The 17,783-nt window shown below is 37.7% G+C and overlaps 1 protein-coding gene across 1 annotated transcript in view; it reads right to left on the reverse strand.

The window, feature by feature from the left end:
• Positions 1–16,532, reverse strand: part of CLGN (calmegin) — a 42,031-nt gene extending 25,499 nt beyond the window's left edge. Inside the window, exons 1-2 of the mRNA XM_058550110.1 lie at positions 16,429–16,532; positions 1,523–1,675 (exon numbers count right to left, since the gene is read on the reverse strand). Coding sequence (XP_058406093.1) covers positions 1,523–1,666 — 144 coding nt within the window. The 5' untranslated portion in view covers positions 1,667–1,675; positions 16,429–16,532. The remainder of the gene's footprint in view (positions 1–1,522; positions 1,676–16,428) is intronic.
• Between the last annotated feature and the right edge of the window lie 1,251 nt (positions 16,533–17,783).

Below are 17,783 nucleotides of genomic sequence, written 5' to 3' on the forward strand. Positions count from 1 at the left end.
AAATTTATTGACAAATTATCAAAAGATAATTTGAACTGATAATGAACGAATAAAATTTTGCTTCAAGTAATAGCTCAATCTAGGTCCTTTAGAATCTGCCTTTGTGATTTTTATATGTATGATTATGAGATTTCTTCTCTCTGCCTTTAGGGAAAAGGATGCAGAGTACTTTTTCTATTTTCACTGTCCCTACCCTGCCTTGAGAGTACATGATTTCCTGTCTAAGGGAGGAAAATCAGTAATTAAACAAAATTCCATATAATTACTGACAGGGTCAATATTCTGTTACCAAAATCACCAATCTTCTATGAAGTTTACTGAATTACAACTTTACTGTTCTCTATATTTTTATGGATTGGCAAAATGGACAATGATGTCACAAGAGGCTTCCTTATGTTCGACCACCCTTTAAATCACCAGCAGTTGATTTTGCCCTTTATTTATACTTTACTCGTACTTTACCATATCTAGATTACTCATGCTATAAAATTAGAAGCATCAAAAATTGTTCTTTCCCACTTCTTATCATCTTTTCAAATTATCACCAAATACAGTTAAGAGTGGTAGGTATCTGCCAACTCCTTTGAAGTATTAACCTCCAAAAACCTTTGTAGTTGCTGTATCTAAGTCAGTCATTAGCACTTTGATTACTTACTTTCTGTGGATCACAGAACTAGGTTTTAAAAGAAATGTCTTTGTGGAGCTTAAAACTTAGGAGAAAGAATATTCACCTTAAACAGCTAGCAACACTTGCATTTGGAAATAAAAAACTCTAAACGGAAGTGAGGCCAAGAAGTCTCTAACAACTATATATTATTCTCCTTGGCCCTTTAAACAGTAGTTAGCACAATACAATTGATGCTTTCTCACCATCAAAAATATTTCTGAAAAAAAATTTCTGATTGTCCCAATATTAGATGTGAATATTCCTCAATATGAAGGCTCTTATGGATTGTCAGTGTACAAAAACCTCTATAAAGTTTTCCAGGCTCTTGCTAGTCACCACCTCAAAACACACATCTTAACAATGCTGAGACAGAAACATGCGTGAGCCCCACTAAATGCTTATTTTACCATCACTTCCGTTTCTAATTCATCCTCCTATTTAGCATTTTCTTTCCTCAGAGAAATAAAGAAAAGCCACTTACTTTACTTTTAGGAGAAGGGCAAATTATACTACTTTTTCTTTTATCTGAAGAGGGCTGGCAGTGTCAGAAATAAGACAGAAAACCTTTCTCTTAGCTAAAGTACTTAGTCCTCTTTAGCTGGTGACAAACTCCCATTTTGACAGTCAAAACCTTACTCATATTTATTTGATAATAAAACTGTGTTAAGTGCCATGCGCAAATTTCCATAGCACACGGGCCCTCTAAAAACACAGCAACAAGGGTTGGAAAAAAGCAACATTTTTCTATTTACTTGGAAAATGAAACCATTAAAACAGAAATGAATCTTAAGACATCAGTCACCCTTATGTATCATGTAAAGGAATAATTTATAGCTCATTTCTCAATAACCTTACCTCTGAGGAGAGTCTACCTTCATTGACAACATTCTCTTCTGACTTTTCATCAAAATCTTCTATCTCAACCCCATCATCCAAAAATTCTGCATGAATTGAAATGAATAGAAGACCGAAACGTAGCCAAAAGCCTTGGAAACGCATATCGATTATCTGTGAAATTAAAAGTAATCAGTGAAAATAAAACAAAGTTGTGAAAAATATATGTAAGTATACTTACAAAGAAATAATTTCCCTTAATACTTCCTTTATTCTAAGATGGCTTTAAAAACAAATCATTACCAAAATTATTTAAATTATGATTTGAACAATGATAATACAAACTCCAAATTTCACAGGACACAGATTCTACAGCTGCAAGCCTGCCTCTAAAAACAAAGACCAATGGTATGAAACCTAAAGATATAGATAACAGTGATTACCAAACTCAAACAACATGTGGACACCTTTAAAAGAAACAAAAAAGGATCATGATTCCTAAATGTTCACTTAAGTTACTTTTTTATTACAATGTTGCTTAAGTGTATATAAACATAAAATTGGAAATTTTGTCATTATAAAACCAAAATACTTTTATATAAACACAAAGAAAAAACTAAGGAAAAATAATTTTACTACAACTTAATGTGATAGTCTTTTGCTGAAATTAAATCACAGCTAAAAAACCAAATACAGGGTTTATTGCAATCTGGTTGACTGCTATCGATAAAGTTCTTTTGTATTTATCATTCCCCTAATACTGTGAAGACTCAAACTATTTCTCTACTCAAATACTGCAAAACTTCTGTTCCTTATAGCATTAACTGAAATGAGTAGAAGCCAAATATTATTTGGCTGCCCCTTGGCAGAAATAAATGATTTATATAATTACATCCTCCTCTATTCCTATTAGCATGTTAAAAATTCAAGTTTTATCTCTTGGCACCAGTGGACTTTTAGACACTGAAACAGTGTGGCAGTCCTTGGTTATAGGTGGTCAGTCATCCACAGGATAGCTATAATACTTTTTTTTCAAAGTTACCATCAACATGAAAATTTTTTTTAAAAGAAGTAAATTCTTAGAGAGAACTCTTAGATCCTCCACAACATATCTATGGGCCTATATGGGTCTGCTTAAGAAACACTGGATTTACAAGATAGCACTCTACATCTACCCAAATGGCTATAATCAAAGAGATAATAACAAGTGTTGGGAGGATGCGGAGAAATTAGAATCCTCACATATTGCTGGTGGGAATGTAAAATGAAGTGTGGAAAACAGTATGAAAGTTCTTCAAAATGTGAAAAATAGAATTACCTTATGACCCAGCAATTCTACTCCTTGGTATCTACCCAAGAGAAATGAAAACAGATGTCCACACAAAAACTTATAATATAAATGTTTAAAGAAACATTTTTCAGGGGCCGGCCCCGTGGCTTAGCAGTTAAGTGCGTGCGCTCCACTACTGGCAGCCCAGGTTCGGATCCCGGGTGCAGACCGACGAACCACTTGTCCGGCCATGCTGAGGCGGCGTCCCACATGCAGCAACTAGAAGGATGTGCAACTATGACATGCAACTATCTACTGGGGCTTTGGGGAGAAAAAGGGAAAAAAAGGAGGAGGATTGGCAATAGATGTTAGCTCAGGGCCGGTCTTCCTCAGCAAAAAGAGGAAGACTGGCATGGATGTTAGCTCAGGGCTGATCTTCCTCACAAAAAAAAAAAAAAACATTTTTCATAATAGCCAAAAAGTGGAAACAATCCAAATGTCCATCAACTGATGAAGAGATAAACAAAATGTGGAATATTCATACAATGGAATATTATTTAGCAATAAAACTGAATGGAGTACTGATACGTTACAAGATAGATGAATCTCAAAAACATGTTGAGTGAAAGAAGCCAGTCATAAAAGACCACATATTGTAGGATCCCATTTAAAAGAAAGAGGCAAATCCATAGAATTGGAAAATAGATTAGTGATTGCCTAAGGAAAGGAGTGGGAAGAAAGGGTTAATGGGTACAAGGTTTCTTTTTGGGGTGATGAAAATGTTCTAAAATTGGAATGTGGTAATGGTTGCAAAACTCAATAAATATAAAAACCCATTGAATTGCAAACATTAAACAGGTAAACTTGAAGGTATGCAAATAATGTAGCAATAAAGCTGTTTTTAGGGCCAGCACCAGTGGTCCAGTGGTTAAGTTCGGTGTGCTTCACTTTGGCAGCTCAGGTTCAGTTCCGGGGAGCGGACCTACACCACTTGTCTATCAGTGGCCGTGCTGTGACGGCAACTCACATACAAAACAGAGGAAGACTGGCAACAGATGCTAGCTCAGGGCAAATTTTCCTCAGGAAAAAAAAAAAGCTGTTTTTAAAAAAGACACATCAGATTATAAAACCATTTTTCCAATTGTTAGCTCAACTGATTAGAACCCTTTTTAATGAAATCAAAACTTCACACGAATTTGCAAGCCAGTTAGCCTTGACTTCTTCTAAAGGTCACTAGCTACAACTCTAAAGTTTACTTTGAAAATGCATGTTTTTCAAAAAAATCAGCACCAATCTACCATAATACGAACATTCTATATTGAAAGATGTATTACCACCATCTTTATGGACAAAGACAACACAAAGAATGATGCACACTATCATCTGTCACAAGAGTTTAGCCTCTCTGAATCATAAAAAAGAGGTGTAACTGGGATAGGAAGTAAATGTCAACATATCAATTTGACTCAATAAAAATAAGATAGGTTTATTTCTTTTAATTTTCACTTACTGACACAGGAATTAATAAGCAACATTTGCAAGTTGCTTATTAATGGTTAACCCCAAAAGCTTCATTGTTCTAAAAGTTTAAGAGCCTTCCATGATTTATACAATGCATTAAAAGGTGTTTTGCTTGACTTGCTATCAATAACATTTGAGTAAAACAGAAATGCATAAAATAATAATAGTAATAACAAACATTAATATCACTTCAGGTCCATATCTTCTCCTTCAAAATGAACACACACTTTAGTTTCTTATTAATTAATTTGTTGAAAAAATACATTCTAAGTGCTTTGTTTGAACTCTGGTGTATTGAGCCGCCAGGGAAGAATTAAGGGGAAGCCAAGCAGGCAGTGCCCCCTCTGGAAGTCTACTCCTACTGCAACCAGAGCAACCCAATTTTATTTGTTTTCTATATGAGAGTTCTTCCTAACTTGCCTTCAGAAATAGTTGCCAAGGCTTTAGAAAAAAAGTTTAGAACACACTTTATCTTGAAAGTTTGCTTCTTCTCTCAAGTTCTATGGCTAGGATCACTCATTTGTATAAAGGAACTAGCTAATTTAATCTTTGCAGCTCGGGACACGAATAGGATAGGCATCATCACTCTCAATTTACAAACTGAAAATAGAAAGATTTTAAAACTTGGTCAAAAACCCACAGCTAATATCATCCTCAATGGTGAAAAACTGAAAGCTATCCCTCTAAGAACAGGAACCAGACAAGGATGCCCACTGTCACCACTCCTATTTAACATAGTACTGGAAGTCCTAGCCAGAGCAATCAGGCAAGAGAAAGAAATAAAAGGGATCCAAATTGGAAAGGAAGAAGTGAAACTGTCACTATTTGCAGATGACATGATTTTATATATAGAAAACCCTGAAGAATCCACCAGAAAACTTTTAGAAGTAATAAACAAATACGGTAAAGTTGCAGGATACAAAATCAACACACAAAAATCAGTTGCATTTCTATACACTAACAATGAAGTAGCAGAAAGAGAAATTAAGAATACCATCCCATCTACAATTGCAATAAAAAGAATAAAATATCTAGGAATAAACTTAACCAAAGAGGTGAAAGAGCTGTACACGGAAAACTATAAAACATTGCTGAAAGAAATTGAAGACAACACAAAGAAATGGAAAGATATTCCATGCTCTTGGATTCGAAGAATTAACACAGTTAAGATGTCCATACTCCTAAAGCAATCTATAGATTCAATGCAATCCCTATCAAAGTTCCAACAACATTTTTCACAGAAATAGAACAAAGAATCCTAAAATTTATATGGAACAACAAAAGACCCCGAATAGCTAAAGGAATCCTGAGAAAAAAGAACAAAGCTGGAGGTATCACACTCCCTGATTTCAAAATATACTACAAAGCTATAGTAACCAAAACAGCATGGTACTGGCACAAAAACAGACACACAGATCAATGGAATAGAATCGAAAGCCCAGAAATAAACGCACACATCTATGGACAGCTAATCTTTGACAAAGGAGCCAAGAACATACAATGGAGAAAAGAAAGTCTCTTCAACAAACGGTGTTGGGAAAACTGGATAGCCACATGCAAAAAAATGAAAGTAGACCCTTACCTTACACCATTCACAAAAATTAACTCCAAATGGATTAAAGACTTGAATGTAAGACCTGAAACTATGAAACTTCTAGAAGAAAACATAGGCAGTACGCTCTTCGACATCAGTCTCAGCAACATATTTTCAAGCACCACGTCTGACCGGGCAAGAGAAACAATAGAAAAAATAAACAAATGGGACTAAATCAAACTAAAAAGCTTCTGCACAGCAAAGGAAACCATCAACAAAACGAAAAGACAACCTAACAATTGGGAGAAGGTATTTGCAACCATACATCTGATAAGTGCTTAATCTCCAAAATATATAAAAAACTCATGCATCTCAACAACAAAAAAACAACCCAATTAAAAAACGGGCAAAAGACCTGAACAGACATTTCTCCAAAGAAAATATACAGATGGCCAACAGACACATGAAAAGATGTTCAAAATCATTAACTATCAGGGAAATGCAAATCAAAACTACAATGAGATATCACCTCACGCCCTTCAGAATGGCTATAATTAACAGGACAGGAAACAACATATGTTGGAGAGGATGTGGAGAGAAGGGAACTCTCATACACTGCTGGTGGGAGTGCAAACTGGTGCAGCCACTATGGAAAACAGTATGGAGATTCCTCAAAAAATCAAGGATAGAACTACCTTATGATCCAGCTATTCCACTGCTGGGTATTTATCCAAAGAACTTGAAAACACCAATGCGTAAAGATACATGCACCCCTGTGTTCACTGCAGCGTTATTCACAATAGCCAAGACTTGGAAGCAACCTGAGTGCCCATCAAGGGACGAATGGATAAAGAAGATGTGGTATATATACACAATGGAATACTACTCAGCCATAAGAAATGATGAAATCCAGCCATTTGTGACAACATGGATGGACATTGAGGGTATTATGCAAAGTGAAATAAGTCAGAGGGAGATGGTCAAATACCATATGATCTCCCTCATTAAGTAGTAGATAATAACAACAACAAACAAACACATAGAGACAGAGATTGGATTGGTGGTTACCAGATGGGAAGGGGGGAGGGAGGAGGGCGGAAGGGACAATTTGGCACATGTGTGCGGTGATGGGTTGTAATTAGTATTTGGATGGTGAACATGATGTAATCTATGTAGAAATAGAAGTATAATGATGTACACCTGAAATTTTATACAATGTTATAAACCAATGTTACTGCAATAAACAAAAAATTTAAAAAAAAAATCTTGGTCAAAGTCACATGATTGGAAATGTAAATGAAGATTAGAATCCAAAACTTTACATCAATATACCATGCCATCTCTTATTTTAGTCTTACCCCCACTGCATTATTGTATGCTTATTGATAAAGCAATGAAAAGGAGTCACAAAAATGGTAACAGCCTATATTTTCAAACCTCTTGGAAATTTCAAAAATTTAGGTGATTATTAGTGTTAAGCTATAAAGATATTTTCCCAGAAACAGCCATATCGACCTTACTAGAAAAGTGAAATACTTAAAAATAAACTGCAATTGGTCACAAACCATTCTGCAGACAATGCAGTTCTACAGGCTAACAGTCTTCATTAAGAAAATGATATAGTCCAAGGTTGTTGTTGCTATTTTTTTTTTTTTAAAATCAGAAATACAGACTTAACAGTTTCTGCTTAATGCTGCAGTGTTCTAATACTATTCAATGATGCACCAGGTGACAACTGAGAATTACATCATGACGTTCACAGTATTACATAGAAGTCTATCACACTATGGTGCCAACACGTCATCAAGCTCCAAACAAAACTGTGACATTTGTCACATATCATTTCTTAAAGAGAGAGGTAAGATATTGTCAGCCTGCAGTGGAGCTCTGAGAGGCCTGACAACGGGGTAACACCACAAAACACTGAAGTAATTAATTTGTGCCATTTTTAAAGATTTTTTAAATTGTGGTACAATACACATAAAAATTACCATTTCGACCAATTTTAACTGTTCAGTTCAGTAGTGTTAAGTATACTCACACTGTTCTGCAATCAATCTCCAGAACTCTTTCCATCTTGCAAAACTAAAACTCTATACCCATTAAACAACAACTCCTCCATTTCCCCCTCCCTCAAACCCCTGGCAACCACCATTCTTTTATTAGTTATAACAGAGTTTTTTTGGTGGAATCTTTAGGTTTTTCTACACATAAGATCATGTTGTCTGAACAGAGACAATTTTACTTCTTCCTTTTCAATTTGGATGTCTTTTAATTCTCTTTCTTCCCTAACTGCTCTGGCTAGGACTTCCAGCAGTATGGTGCATATAAGTGACAAAAGCAGGCATCCTTGCCTTGTTCCAGATCTTAAGAGAAAAACCTTTCAGTCTTTCATCATTGAGCACGGTGTTAACTGTTGGTTTTTCATACATAGCCTTTCTTATGTTGACGTAGTTTCTTCCTATTCATAGTTTGTTGAGTGTTTTTATCATAAAAGGGTGTTGAATCTTGTCAAATGCTGTTTCTGCATCAATTGAGATGATCATGTGGTTTTTTCCTCCATTCTGGTAATATGGTCTATTACCTTGGTTAATTTTCATATGTTGAACCATCCTTGCATTCCAAGAATAAATCCCACTTGGTCATATTGTATAATCCTTTAAATGTGCTGTTGAATTCTGTTTGTTAGTATTTTGTTAAGGATTTTTGCATCAATATTCATCAGGGATATTGGTCTATAGTTATCTTGTAGTTTCTTTTGTTTTGGTATCAGGGTAATGCTGCCCTCATAGAGTGAGTTTGGAAGTGTTCCTTCCTCTTCAATTTTTTGAAAGAGTTTGAGGAGCATTAGTATTAATTTTTCTTTCAATGTTTAGTAGAATTCACCAGGTAAGCCATCTGCTCCTGGGATTTCATTTGTTGGGAGGTTTTTGATTATTGATTCAATCTCCTTACTAGTTATAGATCTGTTAAGATTTTCTTTAATATCATGATTTAGTCTTAATAGGTTGTGTGTTTCTAGCAATTTATCCATTTCATCTAGCTTATCCAATTTGTTGGCATATAATTGTTCATCGTATTCTCTTATAACCCTTTTCATATTTAAAAGTTGGTTGTAACGTCCCCTCTTTCATTTCTGATTTTAGTTGAGTCTTATTTTTTTCTTATTCAATCTAGTTAAAGGTTTGTCAATTTTGATCTTTTCAAAGAACAAACTCTTGGTTTCACTGATTTCTCTATTCTTTATTCTCTATTTTATTTATCTCTCACCTAATCTTTATTTTCTTCCTCTGCTAGCTTTGGTTTTTCTAGTTCCTTAAGGTGTAAAGTTAGGTTGTTAATTTGAGAGCTTCCTTTTTTAATATAAGCATCTACAGCTATAAGTTTCCCTTTTAGAACTGCTTTCACTCTATCCCATAAGTTTTGGTATGTTGGGGTTTTATCTTCATTTATCTCAAGATATTTTCTAATTTTCTTGTGATTTCTTCTTTGATCTTTTGGTTAAGTGTGTGCTATTTAATTTTCACATATTTGTGGATTTTCCTCTTTTCCTTCTGCCACTGACTTTTAGTTTCATTATATTGTAACTGGAAAAGATATTTTGTATGATTTCAAATTTTTAAAAATGTATTAAGACTTTTGTGGCCTAACATATGGTCTATCCTAGAGAATATTTCACATGCACTTAAGAAAAATATGTATTTGCATCAACATTCATCAGAGACATCGGTCCATAGTTTTCTCATACTCACTTTGTCTGGCTTTAGTATCAGGGTAATGCTGCCCTCATAGAATGAGTTTGAAAGTATTCTCTTCTCTTCAATTTTTCGGAAGAGTTTGAAGAAGACTGGTATTAATATTTCTTTCAATTAACTGGTATTAAGTTTTCTTTCTGCTGTTGTTAGACAGGGTGTTCTCTATATGTCTATTATGTCCAGTTGATCTATAGTATTGTTCAAGTCCTCTATTTCCTTACAGATCTATATGGTTAACCTAAGTTATGCAATTTTAGTGCAGCAAGAGTTTGTTTCTAAGGTATAAGGTAGAACATTTAGTACTGATGCTACCCCGTCCCTTCATTACAAATGTATAAAAGGTAGCAAGCCCAGGGTTCTACGCTTTATGTGTATTCCTCACTTCATACAGGTTGCTGAAATCACAAAATACCATTTGTGCCTTCATAACGAAGAAGGGAGGCACTAGAGAAATATATCCATTTGCATGTATCTTTGTCTCCTGTATGTTCTCTGTGCTGCTTCTGGGCTGGTTCAATAACAAATTGAAGCAGAAGTAACTCTCGCCAAGTATAACATACCATTCTCCCCAGTCTTTGAAACCAAGACCAAGCAGCCTGATCTACCTCAAGGAATTTCACCAACATCACCTAAAAGCACTCCTAAATCTCCACTGCCAGCCCCAAATCACAAATTACAAAGTGCAGTTCATTTACTGCTATCGAAGTAATGCTCAATCCCACATCAAAGGTAGCTAGAACACTAAAAGAAAAGACAATCACAGGATACTCAATATTTGTTGTAAAGTGTGGGAGAGACTGCTGGCTGATCAACAAGATATTTTCTCTTTTTCAAGGGGACATGACTAGACTATATTTTCCTTGGAGTTAGGTGTGATTTAGGTGAAGTGGAGTTAAGTGAGACCTGGAAAAGCCAATGATGTAGTCTGAGTCTGAAGGCCTGAGAGACAGGAGAGTCTATGGTATAAGTTTCAGTCTGAAAGCCAGCAGGGTCAAAATGCAAGAAGAGCCAATGTTTCAGGTTGAGTCCAAAGGTGAAGTCCCAGCTCAACTAGTCAGGCAAGAAGAGTTCCCTTTTCCTCACTGGAGGGTCAGCCTTTTTGTTCTATTCAGGCCTTCAACTGATTGGATGAAGACCATCCACAATGGGGAGGGCAATCTGATTTATGCAGTCCTATCATTCAAACACCCTCTCAGACACACCCAGCATAACCTCTGACCAAATATCTGGGCACCCTGTGGTTCAGCCAAGTTGACACATACAATTAACCATCACAGCCATCCACTCCTCAGGAGCACCAGCAACTAGAAATTGTGTTAGGCCTCTGAAAATTTTTTATTTTCTATTTGAGCATTACCTTAACTAACACATACTGTTAAATAAAACTAAGTAGTTTTTTCTAAATCAGAAGGACCTAGAAACAATGAAAATACTCAAGAAATACAGCAAAAAGTGGGAAAAGAACCATAACAGCAGAAATGATAGTTGAAAATACAACTTAAGGCAGCTTAGGCAACAAAGTGCTACAAAGCATTCCAAGGAGTTTGGATCTGATTATATAAAAGTGAGACACTTTCTTAAGGTCTGAGATTAGTGAAATGATCAGAGCTGAAATCCTGGATAGGGGAGTATTATTTGGTTGTACTAATGATAGAAAGAATGAACTAAATCTGCACTGGGTTTAACTGACCAAATATCATCACTTTCAAAATAATGTTTATATAAGACATCTTTACTTGTTTATTTAGGATTTATACTACCTCTACATAGTTCCAAAGGAACAGCTGAAGCAACTTGCAAAACACAAAACAAGACAAAAATACAAGCTCACCGAGGGCTGGAATTCTCTCTCAGTTCTCTCTCATTGCCCCAAAGAGTGCTGGTATATAAGGATAGGAACAGAGATACATTTACAGAATGAATGAATGAAGACATAAATGACAGGGGGGAAAAGGTTACATGGGGGAGGGAAATAGATGAAATAGATGTTACTAAGCAACCATCTCAGATGTGTTTGCAGCAGCACTGCAGCAATACATCTAGCAAAAGCGTTTCTAGGCAATTAGGGGAAAATCAGAAATAAAATGAGGGAATTTTCACTGTCTATAAAAGTCTACAAAGTCCTTGGAGGGAAAAATCCTTTTCTAGAATTTAACTCCTAGAAAATTGACGGATTGAATCCTTATGTAATAGATGTCTTTAACTGTGGTTTTATGAGTGAGAAATAGCTACGTCAATGCTTCTAACATTGGCTCTCTAAAGTTTGTTAGAATATTGTTAAAACTTAACACAGTGAAAGCATTTCTATACAGAAAGAAGATAATGGTTTAGAAAGTTTGCAGTTTTATGATCTAATTTAATATGGGGGAATTAACCATATTTTTAAATTCTTCTCTACATCTATGAAGAAACATCTCTTGTGAGTTATGTCAGAATCTTGCTATAGCGTTCTAACAACTCAATTCATAATTTACTTTATCAGAAAAGACAGTAAACAGAAAAATTTAAAGTTTTCTGTTACTACATCACAAAAATAAAACTGGATGAATTTTCACCAAATAAGAGGGTATTCTTGGAATTTTTTGGCTATGTAGCACATAGAAAATGCACTTTGAAGGATCACAAATGAGGTGAAGAGGCAGGTAATAGTGGCACCTAAGAGAGGTAGCCTTCTTCCAAAGAAGCTGCAAGACTCAATTTGAAATGTAGCTATTTTTTATGTAGAAATTCAGGGAAGGTTAGCCAGTAGGTAGTAAAATTTATCATTCACTAATTCATTTAACACATATTTATGATTGTCAAGTATGTGCCAGGCATCTTGTTAGACACTGAATTTACAGAATTTAGCAAAACATACATGGCCCCTGATCTCAAAGAGCTTATAGTCTAGGATGGAAAGCAGATGTTAAACAAATAATCCAGGTATAACATGTAAACTAAAATAAGTCACAGAAAAGTAAAGAAGTTGTAAGAGTTGGTAATTGGGGAACTGAATTTACATGGTCGGGGGAGGGTCAGAGAAAGCCTCCTTGAGAAAGTCATATGTAAAGCAGAGATGCAAAGGAGAGAAAGGATTGATTTCCCCAGGCCAAAGACAAAGAAGGCAGCCTGTGACAAAGGAACTGAAAGGGGAAGAGCAGAGCAAGAAGAATAAGTGCTATTTTTGAGTACTTACAGTACAGCATACTAATTCCAACCTTTACAGCACTCTATGGTGAAGGTATTAGTATTCCACTATACATAAGGAAAGTGAGGCTCAGGGAGATAAGTAACCTACCCAAGAATACAGAATGCTCCTGAGAAAGAGAAGAGGCACGACTCAAAAGTTAGGTCTAGCTTCAAGCTCTACATTCTTTTCATTAAGGCTCTAAGGTCAGAAAGTTTAATACTTTAATCCTCACTATATGGCATTAAAGTTCTAGGCCTATAAAATATAATACAAGGTTAAATATTTCCTTATTGTGTTCCATCCTTTAGATATCCATTCCAGTTTCTGTGGGTTTTATATTTTAAAAGCCACATTTTTATGTGTATCCACATTATATTTTGTGCACATATAGTTAGTTGGCTAAATGGCCTTTAAAATCTTTGCAGGAAAGATTTTACGTAGCTTAAGGCTACATAAAAATATAAAATTAACAACTTCATGGTATTTATATTTCTATGACACTTTAAAATTTTACACAGTGTTTACACAAATTTCAGGATATTTAAGAAGATACTTGCATTTCTTAGTTAAAAAGCTCAGGGATAAACTATAATTATCACATGCTAGATAATACAAGTGTTTCTAGGTATCACTTTTCCTTAACAAAAGCTTCTAGAAGGAACATCTTCATTAACTGTTAATACTTCTAACTTCCTATGGTAGACAGAATAATGACCCCCTAAAGACGTCCATACCCTAATCCTTGGGTCTTGTGCATGTTACCTCACATAGCAAAAGGGGCTTTGCAGATGAAATTAAGGTTGCTAATTAGTTGACCCTAAAATAGGGAGAGTGTCTTGGATTATCCAGGTGGGCCCAATATAATCACATGGGCCCTTAAAAGTGGAAGAGGAAGTCAGTGAGAGATGGGCAGATGCGATTTGAAGAATGAGAGGTCCACTCACCATAGGGACCTTGAAGATGGGGGAAAGGAGCCATGAGAAAAGGACTGGGGGTGGTCTCTAGAGGTGAAAATAGCTCTCAACTGACTGTCAACAAGGAAACAGGAACCTCAGTTCTACAACCACAAAGAACTGTATTCTGCCACCAACCTGAATGAGCAAGGAAGTGGAATTCTCCCCAGAGCTTCTAGTAAAAAATGATGCCCTGCCGACACTGACTCCTGACCTACGGAACTGTGAGAAAATAAACGTGTTGCTTTATGCTGCTAAGTTTGTGGTAATTTATGGCAGCAATGAAAAATTAATATTTTTATTATTCCTGTACTCCTTAATTCTAGCTTCTTTGAAATTGTTCCTACCAGCCAATTCTTAATTGTTAAGTGCAGTAAGGCAGTCCCGTTGCCTACTGCTCCTCCTGACCTTGCTGACTGCCTCCTTCTTGGAGCCCTCTCCTCCCTTGGTTTCTACGGTACCATTCCCGATTCTTGATTCTCTTTTCTCTGCCTCCTTCATGGGCACTTGCTCTAATCTTCTGTAAATGTTGCTGTATCTGAGGGTTCTGTCCCAGGCTCTCTTCTTACATTACATATACTCTTGGCTTCTACCTATAAAAGCTAGCTAAGGACTCCCAAATCTCATCCACAGCTCAGATATCACACTTTAGTTTCAATCACTACCCATCTTCAAGGATGTCGCAAAGCCTCCATTCATTTGAACTTGGTCTTTCCTCCCAAACCTGCTTCTCTATCTCAATTCTTTTCTCCCATTAACTGCACATCCAGTGAACCAGTCAAGTTACTTTGCCATTATCTTAAGACTATTCTTTCTCACTGACCTCCTATGTTATTGGTAGCTAAATGCATTTGGGTATTTCTTAAATGTCCCTTTCTATCCCCATGCCACAGCCTTAATTTAGGAACCCATCATTTCTGAAAAGGATTAGTAAACTCCCACTTTGTCTCTTCACTTCTAGTCTTGCCAGTCTACAAATACATCCTCCACCTTCTCTCTAGCATGAGTTTTCTAAAAAACAAGTCTTATTCTGTTTATAAAAATGTTCAATAGTTCTCTGTAGTTCTCAGCATAAATTCTGCCCTTTTAACACTCAGTTCTTTTACTCCCTTCAACACTCACCTATTTAACACATTTGTGCTGTTCTATATGCTCTTTCTTACAACTGAGATGCCTTTCTGCTCTTCATTTTTAATGGCTGACTGAGGACTCAACACTGGTATGCCTCAAAAGTCATGTTTGAAAATCACTATTTCAAGTCTTAATTGCATGCAGCTTCAGAAACTCAACTACAGAATGATATAATAAATAGTACACTGAACTTGGCACATCACACTAAGTTTCTAGTTCTATTATGAAAAAGGCAAAGGGTTAAAACTGCTCTGGGCCTGTTTTTTCATTTGTCAAGTGAAAAGTTTTAAACTAGATGATCTAAACTAGTCCACTAAAGTTGACAATTCTAGCTTTCTAATTATGAGCACTAAAACTTATTAGGTACTGAAAACACTGCACTGTTCAATTTCTACAGATCCATCACATCCTCATATCATTCGCACACAATAATTAACTTTATCAACTAGATAAAGAATATAGACTATCTTGTTCTAAGAATTTAGGGATAAGGTCTAAATGTGATTGGAAGATCAAACCAATTAGATGTGAAGGCAAAATTATAAACTGAAAAGAAGTCAAACTTACAATTACCAAAAGGAGGGCTACCTAGAGTGATTAAATGACCAAGAATAATGTAAAAATTTCAGAGCAAGGAAAATCATAAGACTAGATCAGGGTTTTGATGGCTTTTATGCATCAGTTTCAATATAAATTAACTCTTCTAATTTGAGACGTCTTCCCATGGCCATTCTATTTACTTTCTCTCTCCCCCTTCTGAGCTTTGTTGCCATTTGCTTTTAAATCCCAAGCAAATGCCTCTTCCTTGTTGCTTGGGCAGATGCTATAAATAAATTCAGCTAAAGTGACTGACTGATCGTAAACAGGCTTTAGGCGATAATGAGTCTCTATTAATTAGGGTTTCCTTGGTTTCAACCCAACCCTCTCGCTCCCTCCCCAGCGACGCACACCGCGCTTCAAACTGCGCATCTAGGGAGTAGCCAGGAGTCACAGGCCACCATCGCTGTGAGGGTTGGGTCCCTTCACCGTTACAGAGGTGGGGATTGCGTAAGCTGAGCCTTTTTGACTTTTGTTGGCGTTTCTGTGAGAAGTAGCCGGTGGGGTGAGCAGCGCCCAGACGCGCCTTGGGTCCCCTCCACACCCCTCGGGAGCGCGCATCGGGGCTCGAGCGTGGAACGGGGCTGAAATGCTAACCGCTGGAGTAACGGACTCGGCTCCCTGGGGCCCCTTAAGTCTTCAGGGCCGGGCTGGGGAGGGCACCTGGCCTTCCCGAGGCCGCCCCAAGCCCAGCGCAACAGGAGGACACAACAGTTCTGGAGGACCCAACGTCCCCGAGGTGACCAACTCCCGCCGCCCAGGATGGCCTTCCTTCTCCCGAGGCCGAGAGCCCGCCCAAGAACCTCGCTCGCTGCGCCCCCATCCCGAACTCAACATCCACTCCCCTCACCCGGCCCCAACCTATTCAGCCTGGCGGGTCGCCAAAGAAAGGGGCGCGGCCCAGGAACCCCCGCCCCGGGGGAAGGAGCAACGACTCCGATTCCTCACCCCAGCGCGAGCGCAAAGGACAGCGGAAAGTGGCCTACTGCCCACGCACCTGTCTTGGGGGCCTGTTTTCGGCAGTGGCAGCTCAGATGTCCGAGTGGCTGCCACTTGGTCCCTAAGTCTCCCCAGACCACTCCCGCCGGCGGCCGCCCAGCAGCGACTGCTAACCGCGCATGCGCGTGCGGCCGCAGGCGGGGAGGAGGCGGGGGCCCGAGGCGCGTGCCGCGCGCACCTGCACCGGGGGGCTCAACGGCCACCGAGGGGCGCCGCCCTGCGAGCCTGCGCTACGAATGCCGCCGCCCGCCCGCCGTAAGGCGCGCTCCCGGCACCGCGCGCCGCGCCGCTTCCGCGGGCCAATGGTAGCGTGGACTGGGCTGGCAGGGGAGGAATGTCTGGTTATTAGTCCCAAGACTTTTCCTTCCCGCAGAGCGCGTTGCCCTCTTTGCAAGCAGTGGGGGTCTGCCTCCTATTGCGCATAATTGGGTCCTGAATTTTATGTAAATCCCGTTTTTGAACAGCGTCCAGTTGGTACCCCAGGCCTTTCCTAGAGTTCGGTATGTTGTTAACAGATGAGAGGTCATTGTGGTCAGGGCGAGGCTTCCTATTTCATGTGCTGTGTACGATAAATACAGATATATTAAATGTTAACCTAATAAATACATTATGTTTTCTTCTTGAAATGCTGTTAAGAATTGCTATCATTTCTTGTGCTCACTGTACTCTAAGGGTTTTACATTCCTGTTCTCGTTTAACCATCACAACAGCCCACGTGAAGAAACTGAAAATAATTACATGCCGAGCCTTTGACTAGTAAATGGTGGAAATAGGGTTCAAATCCAGGCTTAACTCTCTCAGAGCCTGAAGTTTTAACCAACGCGCTAAAAATAAGAATACAGCAAAAACATAGTATTGAATCACAAGCCTCTGCCCGTAGATGTTGGGTCATGGAGCTTGTACTACTTATATTTTATAGTAAATCTCGACTTTGAAATTGGTATAATGATTTCAATGTTATTGGAAGAATAAAATATTTAATTGACTTGTGATACCCCTATTAAAGAGTATCTGATGAGAGGATTGATGATGCTCTGTGCACAATGTTATTGGCTAGATGCCAAGATCACTGAATATTTTTCACATTGCATCAGCAGTAAAGCCACTATTTCTAGATTTTTGACAGTGTCACCCTCTGAAGCATGTTTATATAGTGTTTAATTTTATTGGTTTAAAAAATTTTTATTTGAGGTACTATGTAACAATATTATCCTCTTAATTTCTTTCTCCAGTCTTTCCAACTTCTATTATTCAATGTAATTCTGTGGCCCATAACAAATATGATTGACTTGCTAGAGAAGAATTTCTGAAGGATCCATTGAAAGTTTGCAATGAAGAAGCTGAAAGCTAAAA

This window comes from Diceros bicornis, chromosome 11, assembly GCF_020826845.1.
Source record: "Diceros bicornis minor isolate mBicDic1 chromosome 11, mDicBic1.mat.cur, whole genome shotgun sequence".
Classification (NCBI taxonomy): Eukaryota; Metazoa; Chordata; class Mammalia; order Perissodactyla; family Rhinocerotidae; genus Diceros; species Diceros bicornis.